This window comes from Thamnophis elegans, chromosome 1 (assembly GCF_009769535.1).
Source record: "Thamnophis elegans isolate rThaEle1 chromosome 1, rThaEle1.pri, whole genome shotgun sequence".
Lineage (NCBI taxonomy): Eukaryota > Metazoa > Chordata > Lepidosauria > Squamata > Colubridae > Thamnophis > Thamnophis elegans.
The window spans coordinates 4042863-4066776 of record NC_045541.1 but is presented as its reverse complement, the minus strand read 5'-3'; the positions used below and the strand labels follow the sequence as shown (position 1 = coordinate 4066776).

Sequence of the window (23914 nt, the reverse complement as noted above, 5' to 3'; positions counted from 1 at the left end):
TGGCTGTTCCGGCAGGCCTGGGGCTGTTGACCTTGTCCAGCCCCATCCTAAATTATGAATGTTGTGGAATTTTAATGTTTTTTTTATTTTTTTGTATGTTCCCCCTTCCTTTTTATCTGTAAGCCGCCCTGAGTCTCTTGAGAGTGGGCGGCATACAAACTCTATAAATTAAATAAATAAATAAATAAATAAATAAATAAATAAATAAATAACATTCTGCTAATTCTGGTAAAGACAGTAGTTTTTTAAAAGATAGTGTTCATTTTTGGAGAAACAATATAGCACCCCAAAATAACATACCCATGTTTTTTACAAATTGTTAATATTCTATTTTATAGATGATCAAACCTTCGTTTTCACAGAAAGCTGTATATAGATTCAGTGACTGCTAAAATTGTGCACCATCCAGAGCCTGAAGTTTGGGATGATATTGTATCATAAATAAACCATTAATAGTGTAGGCATTGCCTATTGGGCTAGTTATAGGAGCTGTGGTGGCGCAGTGGTTAGAGTGCAGTACTGCAGGCTACTACTGATCACCGTCTGCCAGCAGTTTGGCAGATCAAATCTCACCAGGCTCAAGGTTGACTCAGCCTTCCATCCTTCCAAGGTTGGTAAAATGAGGAGCCAGATTGTTGGGGAAAATATGCTGACTCTGTAAACGGCTTGGAGAGGGCTGTAAATCTCTGTGAAGTGGTATATAAATCTAAAGTGATATTACCACCTAGATTATGTAAAATTATGTAAAATGAATGTCACAATGTTTAGAATATCATAAGTTTATATAGAAAGAAAATTAAGATGCAAGTTTTAAAATCCTTTAAAAAAAACATCTGTGAACTAAAAACTGAGCTGGTATCGCTACCTTCAACATTTGTAAATAGTTAAGACTGCATTGTAATAGGACATTTGTATCATTTTTTGTATGTGCCTTTTTCTCTTAAAGATTAGAGTTGCATAGGTGTATATTGTTAATAGTATGTTCCATAATTGCCCTAAGCATGCCATTTATATTAAAGTTACATTGAAGTCAAATTAAATGAATGGCAGACTCAGTCATAATTAAACTGAAAATAGACAGCACGGTACTAAAGGAAGAGATGCATGTGAGTGAGACCCTTGTATACTATACTCTGGGTTATTAATCCTATTGAAACCTGATATCCTTAGATACTGGTTTAATGGTGGTTAGCAAAGAGAATTTCTCTCTTTGCTAACCACATGTCAGAGGAGCATAATGACATACTTCTTTAATTTGTAGTGTATCATCAGATAAGCACAGACTAATTGTTTCTCTTTGCTTATTTCAAATCTTAGAGAGAAGGGAAATTCAAAATCTAGATAAGGAAATTTTTCTAATTGATCTATAAACCAACACTTATCAGCTGATCTTAAACCAAAGAACTCAATCAACTGCTTTCATTCAAGTTAAGAAAACAGTTGAAGATCTTTTGTCTTTCTTTTTTGACTCCAGCAAAAATCCCTGTTAAAATTTATCACATTTGCCCTAAATGTTAATGTGTTTTCACTGTAGCCTCACAGAATTTGTTTACTGTATTAATAATAATACATATTATCTAATATTCAATTTGTGGTCAACACTTGTTCCAAAATATTTTTAACCAGTAGCATTACCAATATCCTACTAGATGTAGGTATTCCCCATCTTATATCTGCATTTGATTTTTGTTTGCTAAGTGAAGAAATGCTCATTCATGTTTATACTGTTAAATTTCATTCTATTGTTTACAGCCCCCCCCCCCCAAACCTATCAAGATAATTCTAAGGATACTTTTTTCTTCTTGGTCATTGGCTACAGCATCCAAATATGCATTAGTGCAAATTTGATGAACATTCCATCAGCCTCTTCATCAAAGTCATTAATAAAAACATTTAACAACAGAGACTGATCTCTTCATTTCTGTCTCTAATTTGAAGAACCATTGGTGAGCGCTCTCTGGATGTTTTTAAGCCAGTTATGTACCCATCTAATCTTGCCACTCCACACTTAACAAGCTTGTTGAAAGCCCATGCTGTTATGGCTGTTTGTCATGTGCTGTGGTGATGTCAAAGATACATTGTGCCCATTGCATTCCTGCAGTCCATTAAGGAAACTGGTTCTGTGATTGAAGGCACTAGAATAGATTAGATCTCACAGGGTTGGCCTGCTCCGGGTGCCATCTACCAGCCAATGCCACCTGGCTATTACCCGGGGGAGGGCCTTCTCTGTGGCAGCTCCGGCCCTCTGGAATGAACTCCCCGCAGGGATTCGGACCCTCACCTCTCTCCAGGCCTTCCGAAAAGCCGTCAAAACCTGGCTTTGCCGGCAGGCCTGGGGGTGATGAGTTCCCTCCCCTCTCGACATGTATGGCTGTGCGACTGTTGTCTACTTTTATTATTTGTATTTTGTCTTTTTATGTTCCCCTTTTTTTCCCCCCTTGAATTGTTCGCCGCCCTGAGTCCTCCCGGAGAAGGGCGGCATACAAATAATAAAATTCTATTCTATTCTATTCTATTCTATTCTAGAAACCAGGAGATGTGAGTGCTAGCTTGCCTTAGGAACAAAATTAACTAGGTGACCTTAGGCCAATCACTCTTGCTCAGCCCTAAGAAGAAGGCAATGGCAAACCACTTTTGAAAATCTTGCCAAGAAAACTGCCGAGACTGTCAGTCACCAGGAGTCAACAATGACTTGAAAGCATGTGTGTATACATGCACATACACACAAAGACACATACTCGGGAAAATTACTCAATGAAAATAAATTTAATCTGGCACAATTTGTTCTCAGCAAAACTGCTGAATCCCGTTATTACTGCAGTGCTTTCAAGGTATATATTCTGGATTTTCACCATATATTAGGGTTAAACTAACTCTTGCCTACTTTGCTGGAAGCAATTCTCCCCCTCCCCACTTTTCCCCCCAAAGACTGGGAAGTTGGCCCTCTTGATCATTTGTCAGTTATAGAATTTCTCAAAGATAATTTATAGGTTCAGCCAAGCTATCAGACCACAGTATATTAAGGTACAATTCATTTCATCTCGAAGAGTTAAACTCGCAAAATAATTTTAAAGAAGTCTTAGCTTTTTTAAAGTAAAATAGAAATAAAAACATTTTCAGGAAACTGAACTCTCTTGTGCCCTTGATGGGAGAGAAACAAGTTTTCATCCTGCTCTCCCCAGTTTCTTGGTAAAACAGATACAGTTTAAATCTGACTTTCTCTGTCGGTACTCTGCAGGTTGCTTAATTGATCAGGTGACTCTTTTCCACATATCAAAAAAATCAGTTCAGTTTCACATATATAAAAATAAAGTTTGCTCGGAATAATCAAATCCAATTTTCTTCACAGCATAGAACCGTGATGGCAAAGCACGTGTGCCGGAAGTGGCACGCAGAGCCATCTCTTGGCACGCAAGCTGTTGCTCTTCCGGGTTCCGGTGCCCCAGCCAGCTGCTCTTCACACACGCGGGAGCACCAGAAACAGGAAGAGCAGTTGCTTGGCGCACATGGACGTGCTGGGAAGATGATATTCTAGTTTCTAGTGGGTGCATGTCTCCCTGCGTGCCAGAAGACTAAGGGGCTGGTGCGCATGTGTGTGCCAGAAACCGGAAGATCATCTCCCGTGCATGCGCATCAAGCAGCTGCTCTGGTTTATGGCACATGCATGCGCGCTGGGCAGCTGGCTTGCACATGCATACCAGAAGACCAGATAGCCAGTATGCCTGTGTATGCATGCTCCCCTTTCGGCACTCAGTGCCGAAAAGGTTCACCAACACTGGCATAGAAGTATGCTGAGAAAAATCTGGCTGAATACTATAAACAAGAAACTTATGCGGACTCCTCAAACTTTGTTTCTATAATCCAGTACTGTACTGCTTATGAAAGCCAATTAATTGATCATTTTAATCTGGCATAGATTAAATGGTGTGTTTTAAAAATACACCATGTCCTATGCTACTGAGTTCTGGGCTATCTCCAAGGCTGTAACATTCCTGTGTATCGGTGTATAAAAATGATATTTTTAAAAAATTGATTTTTTTAAAATTTAAAACGGATTTTTTTTTTAATTCAAATTGGATTTTAAAAAATTTTATTTTAATAAAATGCTTTTGGAGTAAAAATCTAAAGGTAATTTTCTATTTAAGATACATTAATAATTCAGTTTATTCAGCATGAAATGGAGCTTAGTTAGGTAGCATGATTAGAGGTTGGTTGCTATTGGTTCGCACTGGTTCGAGCAAACCGGTAGTGGTATTTTGGCCTTGGTCACAGAACTGGCAGCAACCCAGGCTGGCCACGCCCCTAAACCGGTTCCCTGGTCGCTGCAGCCATTGCCGGCATGTTTTTTAGTAATTTTTTCATGTTCTGCACATGCGCAGAACAATTCACAGTCAACTGCGCACAGCGAGCCGGCAGCAACCCACCCCTGAGCATAAGGCTGTATATTCTGCAATATTTATATTTTTGGTAAACTCATTCAATAAATCTAATAAATGCAAGCTAAATATGAAACCTTCATTTTGTTTGCAAATAATAATATTAAAGATTCTAACTATCCACAATAATGAGTCCTTACATTTAAAGTGCACCTGTCATTTCAGTTCCATCAGGCAGCGCATGTTAGCGGGTATCCACTCACCTGCTGCCTGCCACATCCCTCACCTTTTTGTGTCACTGCCGTATCACTAGCCATCCCATTTAAGTGAATGGGACTGTCAGTGAGTCAACAGCAGGTCAAAAGAAGAGCTACTGTGGGGCAGAGATAACAGTTGCTCTTTAAAAATTAGGATTTAAATCGACTTGATTTAAATGAAGCCTTTTTACTAGTGATTTAAATTGTGATTTAAATCGACTTGATTTAAATCAAATCCACTCTGCTGTGTATTATATAAATAAAAATTGAACAGGCTGAGTTCAGGCTTCAAAATGTGTTTTAAAAATGGGGTAATATCTTATTAAAACTTTAAATCCCTTCTCTAGGAATTTTTTCATCATGAATTTCATTTTTTATAACAAAATTTGCACATTCTATTGATTTACATGTCTAATGAACATAAACTGTACACAAATAATATGGTGTTTTATTACACAATGGTTCATGTTGCAGCCACCATATATGGATAAGTCAGCTCTATTTCCACCTATAGGTGACATTAATACAGGTAGTCCTCAATTTACAACCACAATTGAACCCAAAATGTCTGTTGCTAAATGAGACATTTGTTTAGTGAGTTTTGTCCCATTTTACAAACTTTCTTGCAACTGTTAAGTGAATTATTTAGGTGTATCTGGCTTCCTCATTAACTTTGCTTGTCAGAAGGAGGCAGAAGGTAAACAGGGCACTGCAACTGTCATAAACGTGGGTCAGTTGCCAAACATCTATACTTGGATCACATGACCAAGGGGATGCTACAACAGTTGTAAGTGTGGGTCATAAGTCACTTTTTCAGTGCCGTTGTAACTTTGAATGGTCACTAAATGAACTGTTGTAAATTGTGGATTATCTTTAATGTTAACTACGCCAAGAATGATGTTAGATGATCTTGGCTATGTTACCGTTAAGCTCTGGCAGACAATTACTGTTGTCTGCCAGAGCTAGTTCTAGTATCAAAAGTCAAGATGGCTTTCATTGCTACAGTATTTGAGGTTTTAGGCATTGTTTTAGACGTAGACTAGAATATTGTTTTAATCTTCAATCTACGACATTATTCATGGGTAACTGGAAAAATAGAGATATTTTCTTAATATGATCAGGTGGTGGTAAAATAGATTTAAAGAAAATGAAAATTACTTCAAGTATGGTAATAATTTGAATGTTGATAGGTCATTTAAAGTTTGCAGGTTTGTTCCATGACATATATTCCCGGTTGATTGGAACAAACTTGCAAACAGCCAAACTTTGGTATGTTTCTCTTCTCATACTTTTCCAAGTTCTGATTTATGGCAGTTGGTTAATTAAAACTTCCCGCACAGGCAAGATTGGGTTATCAGTTATCAGTGAGAAAATAGTGCTTTTTTGTTGATTTTTCTCCCTTGTTGCATTTCACCTCTCATTAATTGGAGTTGCTTAAGATATATTAGTTGGAAGAAATTCGGACGAAGTAAATCACCTTGGAATGTTTGGTTTCTATTTCAAATCCAAAACCAAATTTAGAGTTTGTATTTGAGTGGGTTTGTCACTTCTCTGCTTTCTCCCTTTCTGTCCGAATTGTTTCAAACAGATGGCTTTTTTGGAGGGTAGTGTTTCAACCCTCCATTTTCCCTTTCTTTTGCCAAAATCCAGACCTGTCTATTAATATTATTTGTACTCTCAAGATCTTAGTGGGGAGACACAATGAAGGGGCAGAAACACTGGGAAATAAAAAGCAGACAAAAAACTATATAGGGTTTGGCAGTGGTATAGGGAAAATTGTAAAGGAGGGATCTCTCTCAACTAAAGGGAATAAAAAGCAGACAAAAGATGTTTCGGAGGTTGACAGTGGCATAAGGAAAATTGAAATAGGAGGTTATGTCCCAATGAAGAGAAATATAAAATATTTATTTGATGGTGGAGTGGGGAAAATTGAAGAGGGTGGAGGTGTCAAAACAAAGAAAAGCGAGAAGGCAGGAACAGAGAAATGGGACAAAAGACTTACTGAGATTCTTTGCCCTTTTTATGATTTATGGCAGTGGGTTAAATGAATCTTCTTACCAGTCTTTCATCTCGTCCTCACACTCCTGTTCAGTTGCTTTGGCTGGAAGCCAGCTTCTTGTGCAGCCACGTTGCCATGCTGCTGGGCAAATCTCCGACGAGGGACCTGTTGCCTCCCCCTGGTATGATGAGACGCTGCCCCTTCTTCGCCCCCCACCCTCCAGGGGTGTTCTGAACCAATGCCCATTTCCTCCCAATCAGCTGGGACTTACTTCCTGACCTATATTCCAGCTCTGTTATTCATTATTACACTATAGGTAGTCCTCAAGTTATGACCACAACTGAACCCAAAATTTATGTTGCTAAGTGAAATGTTAAGTGAGTTTTGTCCCATTTTACGATTTTTCCTGCCACATTTGTTAAGTGAATCATTGCATTTGTTAAGTTAGTAACATGGTTGTTACTTCATGGTATTGGATCTGGGTACTTGAGAGACCGCCTGCTGCCAATTACCTCCCACAGACTCATTAGATCTCACAGGGTTGGCCTCCTCCGGGTTCCATCTACTAGCCAATGCCATCTGGCTATTACCCGGGGGAGGGCCTTCTCTGTGGCAGCTCCGGCCCTCTGGAACGAACTCCCCGCAGGGATTCGGACCCTCACCTCTCTCCAGGCCTTCCGAAAAGCCGTCAAAACCTGGCTTTGCCGGCAGGCCTGGGGGTGATGAGTTCCCTCCCCTCTCGACTTGTATGGTTGTGTGACTCTTGCTTATTTTAATTATCTGTAGTTCGTTTTATGTTCCCCTTTTTCCCCTTTTGAATTGTTCGCCGCTCTGAGTCCTCTCGGAGAAGGGCGGCATACAAATAATAAAATTCAATTCAATTCAATTCTAAATAAATGTGGATTCCCCATTGACTTTGCTTGTCAGACAGTCTCAAAGCTGACCCCGTGACCCCAGTCACTATCACCTTCATAAATATGAACCCAGTTGCAAAGCATCTGAAATTTGATCATGTGACCCTGGGGAGGCTGCTGCAGCAGTCATAAGTGTGAAAAGTGGTCATAGGTCACTTTTTTCAGTGCCTCTCAACCAGGGGTGGGTTGCTACCAGCATTACTGCCGGTTCAGTGTGCAAACAATTTTGCTCACTTCACTCGCACGCACACCAAACGAGTGCTCCGCGCGTGTGCGCATTTGCACCAAAAAGGTCTGCGCTTGTGCACATTAGAAAAGGGAAAAATACATTTTTTCAATAATTGTTTTGCGCATGTGCAGAACTGAAAATCAAGATGGCGCCAGTAATGATAGAACCAGTTTGGGGGCGTGGCAGGCCGAATTATTACCTACTCGGCCAAATCTGCCTGAACTGGTAGAAACCCACCTCTGCTCTCAACAGTTACTAAATGGACTGTTGTAAGTTGAGGACTACCTGTCAGCACCTCTTCATTGAATAATTAGGAAAGAAAACCACGAGAGTCCATTGATAGAAATCAAGTGTACTTTTACTAATTATAAATGATTAGAAGCGTAGCAAAGCGAAGACTGATTATTTAGGCGCGAAAGCGAGTGATATATAAAATAACCCATTCCCCACCCCTTGGCATCCCAGTTGCAATCCAATCATAATTCTCCCAAGTGTCAGGTGTGAGATAACTTTGAAAGGCATCACCAAGATGGAATGTCGGGAACCTCCTCCGCATGCGCAATCCGACAGGCAGCAGAACTCCAGAATCTTCCTCCAGCACAATTAGTAAACCCCTCCCAAATACCATGCCCTTCCTCCCCGTTTCAATGGCAGCCGAAGCAGCAGCAAAGCAGAGGCTGACACTACCTGTATACATCTACTTCCCTGCATGTACTAATCAACTACACATCGTAAGTTCAAATTGGCTTTGTTGATATCGGTTATAATCTTCCTCATCTTAGTTCCCCAGGCATATAAGTATTTTTTCATTCCATTTCTTAAATGAGGTTCTTGTCATTTACTCCTTACGTTTTAATTTACACTGTTTTATACAGCACAGTTGGCACTAGATCAACCGAGATAGACATTTGTCTCTTTCATTCTTCATGATTGGCTCAATGAAGGTTTTCCCATAATGCTTTTTTGTAAGATGGAGTCAATTGCCGTTGAAGTTGTGCCTCTTGTACTTCTTCCTGCTTAACAATAAGAACAGGAATGGTCAGTCTGGGCACACATTAGCCAAAATGTCACTTGTGCAACCAGAGCCCAGCATGCTCGTAGTTTCATGCTAGGTTAAATTTTAACAATAGCAAATTTTATCATAAACTAGGTTATCAGAGTTTATTGTTTGGTGGAAGGTTTCAGTTAAAAATCCACATCCCGAGTAATAGATAATTTTAATATTTTTAATTACTAGACCCTTCAAATCTTAGCATCACTCAGTTGAGGTGGCGCAGTGGTTAAATGCAGCACTGCAGGCTACTTCAGCTGACTGCAGTTCTGCAGTTCGGCGGTTCAAATCTCAGGGTTGACTCAGCCTTCCATCCTTCCGAGGTGGGTGAAATGAGGACCCGGATTGTTGTTGGGGGCGATATGCTGACTCTGTAAACCGCTTAGAGAGGGCTGAAAGCCCTATGAAGCGGTATATAAGTCTAACTGCTATTGCTATTGCTAGTTGATATTTTGTTGCAATTTGTTTGGCAAAAACCTTTTGCCACAATTATTGTTTCATAATTTATTTTTATGCTATTTCTATAATTTATGCCAGTTCTTATCTTTGATAAAACATGTAACGTAGGAAAATATTCTTAAGCAAGAATAGAAAAATCATCAGAGACATCTTCTGAAAATAAAAAGTTACTCTCCCTTCTTCTCACTTTGCATCATATCTTACTTCCTCAGTAGGTCCTCTAATCTTCCAAGGAGTCTGTTTGAGAGGATTGGGAGATTGCCAAGGGAGGAGCAGTACAAGGGAGCCAAGTTCTGCCAATTACTTTGTATAAAGTTTTCTGTAGGAAATAAATGCAGTTGATTTTACTTGAAATTACTCCTGAATAAATGCAAAGTTGTGTATTATTTTTGTAGTGTTAAATCTAATTGTGTGCAGAACTGCATAATTAATTTATTATAAAAAGCAGTCCTCACTTAACCACAACTGGGACTGGAATCTTGGTCATTAAGTGAAACGTGACTATTTGTTCAATTACTACAGTGGTTCCCAAACTTGGCAACTTTAAGACTTGTGGACTTCAACTCTGCTGGCTGAAGAATTCTGGGAGTTGAAGTCCACAAGTCTTAAAGTTGCCAAGTTTGGGAACCACTGAATTACTGCATTCCAGGCGGTGGTCTTTCAGTGGTTGCATGGTTCATTAAGCAGACTGTAATCCCAGGATGCCTATGGCAGAGGGAGGTTTTAGGGCGCTCAGGAGCTAAAATTCTTTCCACTGAAATCCTGAGGGAGAGACACTCATGTGCAGCCAGTGCCAAGTCCGCTCCCCCATCACCCAGTTTTCTTTATGTAACTGTGCTGCCTTACTGCTCGAGCTGAAACAATTGCTTGGATTTTGTCTCCCTCTCATCTCTACTGGTGGGTTGAAAAAACTGCCTATCAAAGGATATCAGCTCTTTTCCATCACAGGTTTAGGTTTAGGTTTATTAGATTTATATACCGCCCTTCTCCCAAGGACTCGGGGCGGCGTACAACATTAAAAGAAGCACATAATACAAAAGTTTTTAAAAAATTAAATAGAATATCCCAAACCCAATTAAAATTGACAATAGCAATAGCAATAGCAGTTAGACTTATATACCGCTTCATAGGGCTTTCGGCCCTCTCTAAGCGGATTACAGAGTCAGCATATTGCCCCCAACAACAATCCGGGTCCTCATTTCACCCACCTCGGAAGGATGGAAGGCTGAGTCAACCCTGAGCAGGTGAGATTTGAACCGCTGAACTGCAGATAACAGCTGAATGTCAATGACATTTTTTTTAAAAAATTCAAATTAAAATTAACAGTGATCAATAATTTGCTTTGTTTTGTTCAGGCCAGGCTGGCTTGCTGGAAAGGCCAACTTTTTAGGGCGCGTCGGAAGTACCGGAGGTCGGGGATTATACGAAGCTCCGGGGGCAGCTCATTCCGGAGGGAAGGCGCTCCCACAGAGAAGGCTCTCCCCCCTGGGGGTCACTGGCCGACACTATCTGGCCGACGGCACCCTGAGGAGGCCAACTCTGTGGGATCGCACTGGAGGGTGGGAGGCTACCGGTGTCAGTAGGTGGTCTCGCAGGTATCCTGGGCCTAAGCCATGGAGCGCTTTAAAGGTCATAATTAGTACCTTGAATCGCACAGAAGGAAATTCTTTCCATGGGGTGCAGAAACCGAGCTTAAATCATTCAAAAGAGTATCATTTCCGTTCCACGTGTCAAAAGGAATGTTTTCGGTGGGGTGCAGGAATGGAGTCTGATCTTTAGGGGTTTGGTTTCTTCACCCCACTGAATGAGTGCTTCCCTCAGCCAGCCTCCATAGACCAAAGATAGTCCTCTAGACAAGTGGTAGAGAAGATTGTAAATGGCTATCACATGATTGCAAACCGCTTACCATCTTAAGAGTGAACAGGTTGCTAAGCACTCAGATCACAATCATGTAATTTGGGGAGAAAGGTGGTGCAACCTTTTACGATGGCCTATAAAGCATCCTTTCCTAGACCATCATAAGTTTGAACATCATTAAACAATCAGTCATAAATTCAAGAGTATTTCTATGTAAATGAAGTTCTAAAATAACATAAAATAACTAATAAATATCTGTTTATTGTTTTTATAATAAATATTCTTCATTTGTTACTTGGGAATGATGATGATCATGATAATTACAGATAACTAAATGACCATGGAATCTGGTGCAGAGAACCAACAGAGTGGAGATGCAGCTGTTACAGAGGCAGAAAATCAACAGATGACTGTTCAGGCACAACCACAAATTGCAACATTGGCCCAGGTACAGATTTGTACAGATTGATTTATTTTCCATCTGTGGGATCTGCAACATTTTGGGTTTGATGAACAAATTGGAAATGTTGAGATATTTTTGTGGCATTTTCAAAGGAGTCGAGTGGTGGGGCAACCGTTTACAAAATTACTGCCATAATGAAATGACACATTTTAAAGCACTAAAGTAATTTTAAATACATTTTATATATCTTTTTTAGAATCAGTGGGAAATAGTATCAGCTGTTCATTTTAAAAAAATACTTTAAACAATTTACAGTAATAAGACAATTGAAGAATTTAAAACTCTTAAAATAAGAAAAGTCCCTATTTGGTTGTTTTGGGAAAAGACTTAAGGATATTTTAAGCTTAAAATGTCCAATATGGCTGCATAAATCTGAGAATGTTTTAACTTGTAATGTTCTATGCATCTGTGTGAAACATGAATGTACCAAAATACAATCTGCCAATCTAGGTAGTCCCTACATAGGTTTTTTTTTTCCTTTTCCAGCTACGTAGGCATATTTCAGATTAAAACTGTCACCATTTTATGGGTTTTATTTGATGCCAAGAGGTAGTTTTGGAAATAAAAGTAAGCATGGAGGCTGGCAATTTGCTTTACAGGATACCTGTATTTAAAAAGTCAGGTACAATAAGAAATCTGCTAGTTGCCGTGTAGTTGCCCACACTGTAGATTCAAGAAGTAGCCTTAGTAGCTATTAAGTTAATTTTGTGGTCAAATGATTGTCCAATTAAATTTTGTGACAAACCTCACATAAGCAAAAAAACAACAACACCTTTTTAAAAAAAATATTTAGAATTGTAATACTGTATTTTATTTGAAACAAATAAGGGCTTTTAAAATCCCATTAATTGCAGTAAGTCAAACAGCATTACAGAATACTGTGAGTAGACCAAAAATAATTGTTCTCTTAATAGATGTATCAACCAGAACAATATTTACCTATATAAATTTGCTAATATAAATGATGTAAGTGGTAACAGATTGGACTAGCAAGGGACAGAAGGAAAATTTAGAGTGGGAAAATGCAGAGAGTATTATATACAGCTGCTAGAATTACTATACCTTCTGTTAGAGAAATAAACTGATTCCAATAATCATTACTACCATATTTCTCCAAAAATAAGACCCGGTCCTTTTTCCCCCCCTCCAAAAGAGGCATTAGGTCTTATTTTTCAGGGGATGTCTTCCACTCTCTCACTTCACGGTAACGGCTCCAACAGCCCTGCCCAGCAGGAGCCGCTGCCAGCCCACTTCTGTGGCGTTTTAACGCTGCTCACGCAGCGCCCCCCCCCCCCAACCTCCATTTTACCGTCAGGCCTTCAGGAAAGGCCTCTGCGGCCAAGAAACGACTTTCGGATTGATGCACACAGTGCCCCCCACCCCCCGGCCTCTGTTTTGCTGGTGAATTTTGAACTTAGCCATATATTGTTGGTAGAAGCAAGGGTTGGTGTAAGACAGTTGATGAGAACTGTGGCAAGGCACACAAGAGCCATTTAGGAATTGCAAATAGTCTGCCAACTGGTGGGGGGTCTCCTGTCCTTACGCTGACATTAAATGTTTTTAAAATAATGTGTCGCTCTCTTTCCTTAGGTATCCATGCCTGCAGCTCACGCAACATCTTCCGCTCCCACTGTGACTTTAGTGCAATTGCCTAACGGACAGACAGTTCAAGTCCATGGCGTCATTCAAGCTGCACAGCCATCAGTTATTCAGTCTCCACAAGTCCAGACAGTTCAGGTAAATTTTAAATTGCTGCATATTGAGCTACATTTGGTGGTATCTACCTCTGAGGCACCCATTTAATTTTATGAATGTGAGTTCTAAACAATGCCTTAAGGTGCTCCTCTGTTATTATTCCACAGATAATCCCTACCGCTTATGTTTAATTACTGTTCTTAAATTCTTAAATTTGAACTGTGATTTCCCTAGTATAAGAATATATACTGTACACACTGAGGGTAAAAAGCTACTTCAGAAGGTGCTCAGATGGGACTTGGAAGCTTCATCGCTAAAATGGTTTCCCTCTGTCAAAGTTTATCTCAACAAAGTTTTCTCTCTGATTCGTGTTTAATAAACTAAGAACAAGGTTGTGTCACATCTTCATTTTATACCCAAAACGTTCACTGGAGGAAATAACAGGTTGAAAATAGTAATGATAGAATATGAAGTCCATTAAAAGAAGGTAGTCCTTGAGTTACTAATGTAATAGAACCTGCCCGTTCCATTTGTAACCCAAGGATTTATGGGAGTGAATCTCGTTCTTTCAACGCAATCATTCCCTCCTAATCAAATGCGAGGCTCGTTACGTGCACATGAGGTATTTCAGGGTGGGGGAGGCAATGGGGGTGCGGGGATAGTAGTAGAACAGGCCACCTGCTTCAGACCTCCCAAGGCCTCCCCTGATCCACTGAAATACCTCATGCTTCCCACAATTGCTTCTCCACCCCCATCCCATCCTGCCATGTCGGGTCACTTACCTTGTGAAAATCTCGCTCCTCTCCAGTGTCTCTGTTCTTTGCCTGCTCCCAGTGAGTGGCGAGAGCAGGATGAGCGTGCCCTGCCTCATTGAGTCTCCTTCAAAGACTTCCAGGCTCCGTGCGTAAAAGTGTTTGCCCAAAGTGAGGCTTTGGGGCAGCAAACTCACGTTGCTCCAAGTCCCTCGTTAGCTTGCAACCACTTTTCCCGTGGGATGTCAGGCACCCATTCTCTGCAAAGGCAGATGGGTGCCTGAACTCGCATGAGACCAGGCACCCCAGAAGTTTCCAGTATTCATCTGGGCGAAAGGTGTTTGAACGATCCTGGGAGGATTGGAAACGGAGTGAAAAGCTCCCATTTTCAAGCAGTTAGATATACTGTGCTTTGTTTTAACTGATACATACTCAAAAAGATGTTTATTTCTTTATTTAAATAAAGATCACTGTTTTTCCATTTTACTTTTTGTGTTCCTTAATTTTTCTTAAACTTTCATTAATTTAAATAAATAATGATATCCTGCTTACTACGCAATCTCTGTTTTCCTAATCCTGCCAACATTCATATAATAAAGATGATTTTATGATTTTCAAATAATGTTTAATGTTAATAATGTTTAAAATCATAAAATTACTATGCTCTTATATCTAGATCTCCACTATTGCAGAAAGTGAAGATTCACAGGAATCTGTGGACAGTGCCACTGACACCCAGAAACGAAGGGAAATTCTTTCTAGGCGACCTTCCTACAGGTATGAATGTAATATTGTAATGCCTGCATTCAGTCGGTCAACACATGAAAAATTTGCTAGTTGTTCCATCCTATTAGAATATAGTAGCAGGAAAATCTGGAGTATGTATCATGATTGGGCAGCAAGTGTTAACCGTTATTTGCTGTATTATTTCGAGCACACTGTTTGTAAATGAAAGTTCCACAATTGTTTTTATTGAGAACCAGTGATTACCAAAGAATCAGATTACTGAAGCCAGTTGTGTAAGAAATATTGTTTATTTTAACTGATGAATACCCAGAAGAGATACTATATGCTTTCTCAGTTTACATCAGATTTTCCTTATGCTTTTTTAGAATGCAGGCATACTAACATCAGATGGGTTGCTTTTCATCTCATTGTAATAATAATTCAGTCAAATATTTTAATTGCTGTGAAGTGGAATGGAAGAAGGGAGCCCAAGTGTGTTGATTCTCCATTGAATTCCTGGAACATTTAAACTTTCACAAGTAACAGGAAGTAAGAGTTAGATCTGAGGAAGCTTAGGATTCAGTCTAAGCTTGTGTTCTGCCAGCAAGTGCCAGTTTCCCCACCACCACCTCACTAGCAAATTTGTATCAATAGCTGGAAAATGCTATTCTGTCTCCAAATTCTATTCTTTAGACAACATAAAATAGCAATAGCAATAGCAGTTAGACTTATATACCGCTTCATAGGGCTTTCAGCCCTCTCTAAGCGGTTTACAGAGTCAGCATATCGCCCCCACAGTCTGGGTCCTCATTTCACTCACCTCGGAAGGATGGAAGGCTGAGGCGGTGAGATTAGAACCGCTGAACTGCAGATAACAGTCAGCTGAAGTGGCCTGCAGTACTGCACCCTAACCACTGCGCCACCTCGGCTCTCAACTTCTTAACTCTCTTAATTACTTGCTTGCAGCTCTGATTAATCTTACTTGTCTTTGTCTTTACCACTCTCGTATTTTAACCACTTTCACTGGAAATCTTGTAGCTCCATAGTCATTTTAACTTTGGTATCATAGTTTCATAGTTTATTGCCTTCAATTTTTACTTCCTAACCTGCTTACTTAAAGTCATATTCTTAGTACTTATTACCAGTTCAGTAAGTATTTCTCTAATGAAATCTTATGACTTGGCAATATATATATATAATTATGGTTCATTGCACAATCAACCAGATATTCAGACTGGATTTGCCATTTTTATCCAGCTATTCTGTTCTTTCCAAGGAGTGGGATAGGCAGATGTTGATGTTTATGGTGAGTGCTCAAGGTATTGTCGCAGGTTGGAATACTTTTTTTAAAGAAAGTTTTTATTGTTAGACAAGCATAGACAAAACATAAAACATAAAGCCATCTTCAATTACATACAGTGTGTCAATTGGTTACAAGGTTTTTGTGCATCTTTTCCATAGTCATCACTTACAATTTATATAAAATATCATATTATCAAATCAAATATATTTGTATACATTATTATCGTACCTCATTCATTTGACTATCACTATTATTCCTTCATTTTAAATGAGATATTCTAGGTATTGGGTTCATTTATATTATAACAATTCATTACATCATCTTAAATTTATCCAATAATAATATATCTTTATGTTATATTTTGTATCATTCTATTTTTCTTGTATTTATAACATTCTCTAACATTTTTCATTTCCATGTTTTTTTGAATCTAACCACTGATAAAATAGATCCCATATCTTATAAAATTGTTTATCTTCCTGTTATCTAATTTCAAATGTCAATTTACTCATTTCAGCACATTCCATTATTTTGTGAATAATTTCCTCCTGCATTGGTATTTTCTCATTTTTCCATTTTTTAGCAAATATAATTCTAGCTGCTGTTAACACATTTACAATCAAATATTTCAATTCTCTATTGTATGTTTCCAGTATGATTCCCAATAAAAAGATCTCTGTTTTAAAGTCTATATGTTTTTGTATCATTTTTTCCAACCAAGTGCGGATTTTAGTCCAATATCTTTTAGCTTCTATGCACATCCACCACATATGGTAATATGAACCCAGTATCTGATGACATTTCCAACACTTTTCCGATTTATTCTTGAACATTCTTGCTATTCTTGGTGGGGATAGGTGCCACCTGTAGAACATCTTATACAAATTTTCTTTATATGTTGTTGACATTGTCATTTTATAATTTTGAGACCACAATTTCTGCCAATTCTCTAAGTCAATCCCACATCCAAAGTTTTTCCCCCAAGCAATCATGGATTCTTTAACTTGTTCTTCTTCTAACTTAACCTCTAATAAGTATCCATACAGTTTTTTAATCACCTTTTCATCAGTACCTATCAAAATTATATTTAACTCAGTCATTCTCCCAGTAGGTGGAGACATCATCCAGACATGGGTATTCCAGCCAGTATCCAATAGGACTGGGTCTACCAAATTGACAAGTCCCGCCCTCTGTGCTAGCCTTTCCAGCTTAGACTCAGTCTGTTTCCTTCCATTTTAAGATCTTTATCATATCTAGAATGTATTTGCGCATATGAAAACCAGTTCATCTTTATACCCTGCTGTTCCAGTTCTTGCATAGATTTAAGTTCACCCTTTGCATTCAATATTTCACCATATCTAACTGTTTTGTTCCTTTTTGTATGTTATTGGATATGAAAATGCTTCAATAGTTGATAACTAGACTGGAATTTTTAGATAATGCTGCCTTTTAATCTTCTCCCAATTTAATAGCAAAGCCTCGTGTATGTAATGTCTTCTAAAATACCCCTGTGTTTTTCTTCCCTTATACCATAAGAAAGTGTGCCATCCCAACAGCAAATCATGCCCTTCTACAGTCAATAATCTAGAATTTCTTAATGTTATCCATTCCTTAACCCATATCAAATTTGTTGTCTGATAATATAACTCCCAGTTAGGTAGACCAAATCCTCCTCTTGTTCTAGCATTTTGTAACAATTCTAATTTTATTCTCGCTTTCTTTCCCTGCCAAATATACTTCAACACTATTTTATTTAAATCGTCAAAATAATCTTTCCCTAATCTAATTGGAATTGTCTGGAACAAATATAAAATTCTGGATAGTATATTCATACTAAGGGGAAAGTAGGGGGAAAGAAGTCTTAAACAGTAAAAATTATTATGCAAATATTTAAGAAAGAAAAGGGAAAAAAATAAGTCCAGTTTAAAAAGTAATAGACGTTTGCAGAAATCCAGCCAAATTCCAACAATAAAAAGGAAGGGAAAAAAACTCAACTTGACTCTGGCTTAATCTCTTTGCTTAGCCTCTTCAGTCTTCAATTTTAATTTAACTTTTAATATTTTACGGTGTTCTCTCAAATAATAATGATGAAAAGTCCTCTCACCATATCGACACACTTTCTCTCCTGCTCTTTCTTCCGTACCAGAGCTTTCCCCAACTTCAGCTTTGATGGCTGCCTTGTAGCCACCAGAAAAAAAAGTCTTCTCCTGGATCAACCAGGGACTTTGCGATGTCCCTGGGATCAGCAGGATGTCCCCTTCTCTGTCACCGTCTCTATGGAACGGTTTGGGTCCAAAAGGACCGTCCAGCAGCAGAGATATCGACTGCAATCTTGGAGCTGCAAGATCGCACGTCGTATCGCCGTGACGTGAGAACCGCCTCCCCAGGTTGGAATATTTTTTTGAGTAAAGCTGCTTTTTGCAATTGACTGATGGTGAATTTGTCAATATAGATGGTATTCAAGTGGTGCTCCAGTTGTTTTGGGATTGCACCCCAAGGGCCTATTACTGTTGGTATTACTTTTTCTTTTGCTATAAACATTCTATTTTTATTTGCAGGTCTTTGTATTTTGTTATCTTTTCCATTTTCTTCTCCTCTATTTCACTGTCTCCAGATCACTGCCACATCCACTTTCTAGACTTTTTGTCTTTCTTATTGACAGCTATTAAATTAATAAATCAATTAATAAATTCAGTTCAGCTTTTGTTTTACCAAACAGCTTCAAATCATCCATGTACACCAAGTGTGAAATTTTCAGTCCTTTCTTTGCAAGTTCCTATCCACAGTTCATCTTCTTCAAAATGATTGTCAGTGGTAGCATTGAGAGTATAAAAAGTAGGGGTGAAAGGGAATCGCCCTGGAAAATGCCTTGTTTAATTTCAACTTCACCCAGTACTTCTTCATTAGCTATAAGCTTCGTTTTCCAGAGGTTCATTGAAGTTTCCATGAATTTTTGTATGTCGCTGCTGATGCCAAAGATTTTCAGGCATTTCTTGATCCAGCTATGGGGAACTGAATCAAATGCTTTCTTATAGTGGGCCCACCACAGGTGCCTCCCAACATGAGTGATGTCATGCTGACTATGCCCACCCCAGCCCTCCAAGGTCAAACACAATCCTGATTTGGCCCTCGATGAAATTGAGTTTGACACCCCTGATCTAGTAGAATCTAACAAAACTTTAGTATGATTCATTTTAAGATATAATGCAGTATTCTGGTTAGTCTGCCCCAGTAATAGACAGTAATACAGAATTCAGTAATACGGAATTGTGAGAAGTACAAAATAAAAGTATATAAGTACTAAAAAGGTGGGATAAGAGGAGAGAAGTACAGTAAAAATTGCTCTGAGTAGTTGATTTGGAGGACAAAAGAAACACTCTTTTAGTTTATCATAGTGCGTAATATGTTTTTAAATTTCAGTGCTATTAACAACTCATGGATAAGAGGACAGGTATATTATAGATTATTATGTTTGATTCAGAGGCAGCATATGTCTGAATTCTTGTAAGAGCAGAAGTACGATTGCTTTCATGCTAAACTTCCAAGAAAGGTTGGATTCATAATAGCAATAGCAGTTAGACTTATATACCGCTTCATAGGGCTTTCAGCCCTCTCTAAGCGGTTTACAGAGTCAGCATATTGCCCCCAACAATCCGGGTCCTCATTTCACCCACCTCGGAAGGATGGAAGGCTGAGTCAACCCTGAGCCGGTGAGATTTGAACCGCCGAGCTGCAGAGCTGCAGTCAGCTGAAGTAGCCTACAGTGCTGCATTTAACCACTGCGCCACCTCGGCTCTCAGGTTTCTTTACAAGTCTTCTCTTATATGTATTGTAAGATTACTATAAAGCTGGTAGTTACTGGATTGGTTAATATTTCTCCAACATTATTTCTTTTTAGGAAAATATTGAATGATTTGTCCTCAGATGCCCCAGGAGTGCCAAGGATTGAAGAAGAAAAATCTGAAGAGGAAGCAACAGCACCTGCTATTACTACTGTCACCGTGCCAACTCCAATTTATCAAACAAGCAGTGGGCAATACAGTAGGTGATCTCTGTTTCTTATACAATAGCAGGAAACAAAAAGTCTATAACAGTGTTTCTCAACCTTGACAACTTGAAGTCCTGTGGACTTCAACTCCCAGAATTCCCCAGCCAGCATAGCTGGCTGGGGGATTCTGGGAGTTGAAGTCCACAGGACTTCAAGTTGCCAAGGTTGAGAAACACTGGTCTATAAAGTCTTAATTAAACATCAAAAATGCACCTAGTATCCAAATTATAATTTCCCCTCTGAAAAATGTTGGGAGCTCCATATTTGTCGCTTTTGGATTTTGAAATTGTGTCCCATCTGATAACAATACATGACAAGATACCAAAGGATTATGAGAACCTAAGAAAAATGTTTGTGCAGTCGTGCTGTTACTTAACGATATACCCAGTGATTGCTGGCAAAGCAAAACATTTGTCATTAAACGAACCGTTAGCATACAAATGTGGCACATCAACAAAGGAGCAGGGCGAATGAAACTTAGTTACATACAGGTATTTTGTTTCTGATTAAAGATAAGTTGGAAAATTAACGTGCTTGTGCCTTCTAGTGCCCTTCTTAATGCTATGGATATAGTTCAGTCCCATTACTTTCCCAACAGGTATTTCACTGCCCACTTTACTGTAAAGGATAGAATAATCTTCACCTATCCACATACAACCTTGGCTTTAAGGACCAATTTACACCATCAGTTGAAGTGACAAATTCCCAGGCAGTAAAATGTTGCATTTCATTCATATTGAGAATTATTACAAATACATAATTCTTTGCTCACAATAGTTACTGCATGAAAGCATGATTCGTGTTCTAGTCTATCTCATGACAGAAGCATTGCCATGTGAAATCACCTTTACATATTCAGTGATCAAGGCTGGGAGGGTGGATGAAGGACATAGAGTTTATGATTATTATTTGCTCTGGTCCCCAGTGTGGTCCTGATTTTCTTTTAGGGACTGGTGTTGCTGATATCCACCATCAATATGGCAATGCTGTGCATGCAGGTATTGTCTGCATGAATGTGGTGTGTGTGTGTGTGTGTGTGTGTGTGTGTGTGTGTGTGGTAGAGCTGAGGAATTGATGCTGGCAGCATTGGATGAGGGACCATGCGTGTATGGTATTCTTGTTGCAGTATGAGTGAGGTGTAGCAGACTGAGGAGCTTCGTAAAAGTGGATACGGAAATAAGTACAGAAAAAATTAAGAACAGTAATTGTATGTGAAGAGCAAGAGAAACTAACACAGAGGCAGCAGAGCAGAGCGACTGATGAAGGATGAAACTGATAAAAGGATGTAAGAAGAACAAAATATATAAGATAGAGGGGAAATCATTGTTTATTTATTTTATTGATTAGCATCCTATCTTTGTTTTTTGTACAAATAACTCAAGATGACAAAAATAATCAACACATCTTCCCCCTTCTGTTTTTCTCCCAACAGCAATCCTGCGAGAGCGGTTGGGCTGAGAGAGTAACTGAGCCAAAGTCACCCTAGTGCAGTGTTTCTCAACCTTGGCAACTTGAAGATGTCCGGACTTCAACTCCCAGAATTCCCCAGCCAGCATTCGCTGGCTGGGGAATTCTGGGAGTTGAAGTCCGGACATCTTCAAGTTGCCAAGGTTGAGAAACACTGTCCTAGTGGCTTTCATAGCTAAGATAGGAATCGAAACTCGGTGATAGGAATCACCGAACTCTCCCACTCTCTAGCCTGGTGCCTTAACTATCAGACCATTGGAATGAATATAGAGTTCGGTTATCAGAAACAAATGGCTAATTTTTACTATTTTCATTAATCATCAGCAAAAAAATTACCACCAGGTTTTTTTTAACAAATTACATATACTTTTCATTACCAAAAAACCAAGGAGTCACACAATAAATGCATATTGTTATTAAATTGTAGCATCTGGATTGATAGATTGATTGAATTACAAAACAAATTGTAATCTTTAAAAAAAAAAAATCACATCTTGCAAAATGCGTATAATAAATTACACCTTCCTACATGGTGAACAAAATTCAATATCTCTTCAGAAGTACATGAGTACATTCTTTTAATCATTTCGGGGGGTGGGGAATGCTTCAGCTGTCCTGCCATAACAGGTTTAAGAAAAACATACCATTGACAGAATAGTTTTCAGCATTGCCTCGTGTGGTGATTTATCTATCACTTACCGAAATTGCTGCATCAAGATCACATCTGTATTAATAGTTGTAATGAATAAAATATATTCAGAGTCATAATGTAATCACAGGAAACATCACAAAATTAAATGTTTTAAACAACCTTATTTTCGAGCCGAGGTGGCGCAGTGGTTAAATGCAGCACTGCAGGCTACTTCAGCTGACTGCAGTTCTGCAGTTCGGCTGTTCAAATCTCACCGGCTCAGGGTTGACTCAGCCTTCCATCCTTCTGAGGTGGGTGAAATGAGGACCCGGATTGTTGTTGGGGGCAATATGCTGACTCTGTAAAACCGCTTAGAGAGGGCTGAAAGCCCTATGAAGCGGTATATAAGTCTAACTGCTATTGCTATTTTCAGATTATTCACAATGTTCTTAATATCTGAATTGCTTACCTGCTTCTGCCTGTTTCCAGTTGCTATCACCCAGGGAGGGGCAATCCAGTTGGCAAACAATGGCACAGATGGAGTCCAAGGCCTGCAGACTCTAACTATGACCAATGCAGCTGCAACCCAGCCAGGTACCACCATTTTACAGTATGCGCAGACTACTGACGGACAACAGATTCTGGTACCCAGCAACCAAGTAGTGGTACAAGGTAGGATAAGGTCATTCTTAAATGATTTACTCAAGGTTGATGCTTTATTTCTTTATTGAGTCGTTCATTCTTTTATTTGTGAAATTGTTAAAGTGCTAGTTGCTAGACTAGGAGAGGCTTTTCCTCCTGGTCTTCAAATGAAATCTGCTGGGATATAGGGAATAGAGCTGAAACAAGCAAGAGCTATAACCATACTTTGTTTTTTCTGATACAAATATGTAAACTTAAGGGAGAACAGAAATACAATCACAACACAAACATAAGGAAATAAATTCAGAGGTTTTTGAAGGCCATGCCTGGTAAAGAGGTTAGAAAGAATTGCAGAGGCCCCGCTCTGCATGCCTTGATACCTCGTTCCTTACAATTTTCTGTCCCTTTTAAGTAGACAGTGCAGGAATGGGATAGATAATTTCTACCAGCAATTTATCTTGACATCTTGCATCATAGGGTTGAAATTAGAAATGGGTTTATGTGAAACTAGCCCAATATTTCATTTGGGCTATTTCACATTGCGTCCCTCTAAACTCTTAGCAAATGGTCTCTCTAATCTTTTCTTTAAAGTTTTATTTCAGATTTTCCCCAAATTCTATTCAGCTTTATTAGTAGCAACAGTTTTTGGAGCAAGTATACTATCAGAACTATAGGTTATTATTGCAATTAGAAATAGGAGATGTGAGACCTGTCTCAGCTTGAACCTCTAATTAAGAACGATCCTTAACACCCATTTGTTGAGAAATGTATAGTTTACTAGAAGTAAACTACAGTAATTGCATAGCCAGAACTGAAAATCATAGGGCAAAATTCCCAAGTCTAAGTTTCCCCTTAGTTGCCTCCCATAACTGGCCCCTCATGTCTAGTCAAATTCAAACAAGGTGTTTTCAGAACAGTCACCTCAGCCATAGGTTTGGTATGCAGCTGTGTTCCATTCCCAACTGGTTGACCTTGAAGCTACTCTCTGAAAGATACATTGAGTTTGAGTTTGAGTTTCATTTTATTTATATGCCGCCCTATTCCC

General features: G+C 39.0%; 1 protein-coding gene across 2 annotated transcripts in view; it reads left to right on the top strand.

Annotated features, from left to right (window-relative positions):
* CREB1 (cAMP responsive element binding protein 1) overlaps positions 1-23914 on the top strand; it is a 41442-nt gene that overhangs the window by 8060 nt on the left and 9468 nt on the right. Inside the window, exons 2-7 of one of the 2 annotated variants that reach the window (XM_032225319.1) lie at positions 11469-11590; positions 13196-13342; positions 14729-14829; positions 19980-20122; positions 21077-21127; positions 22717-22899. In XM_032225319.1, coding sequence (XP_032081210.1) covers positions 11477-11590; positions 13196-13342; positions 14729-14829; positions 19980-20122; positions 21077-21127; positions 22717-22899 — 739 coding nt within the window. In that variant the 5' untranslated portion in view covers positions 11469-11476. The remainder of the gene's footprint in view (positions 1-11468; positions 11591-13195; positions 13343-14728; positions 14830-19979; positions 20123-21076; positions 21128-22716; positions 22900-23914) is intronic. The other variant, XM_032225328.1, reaches the window with a different exon arrangement.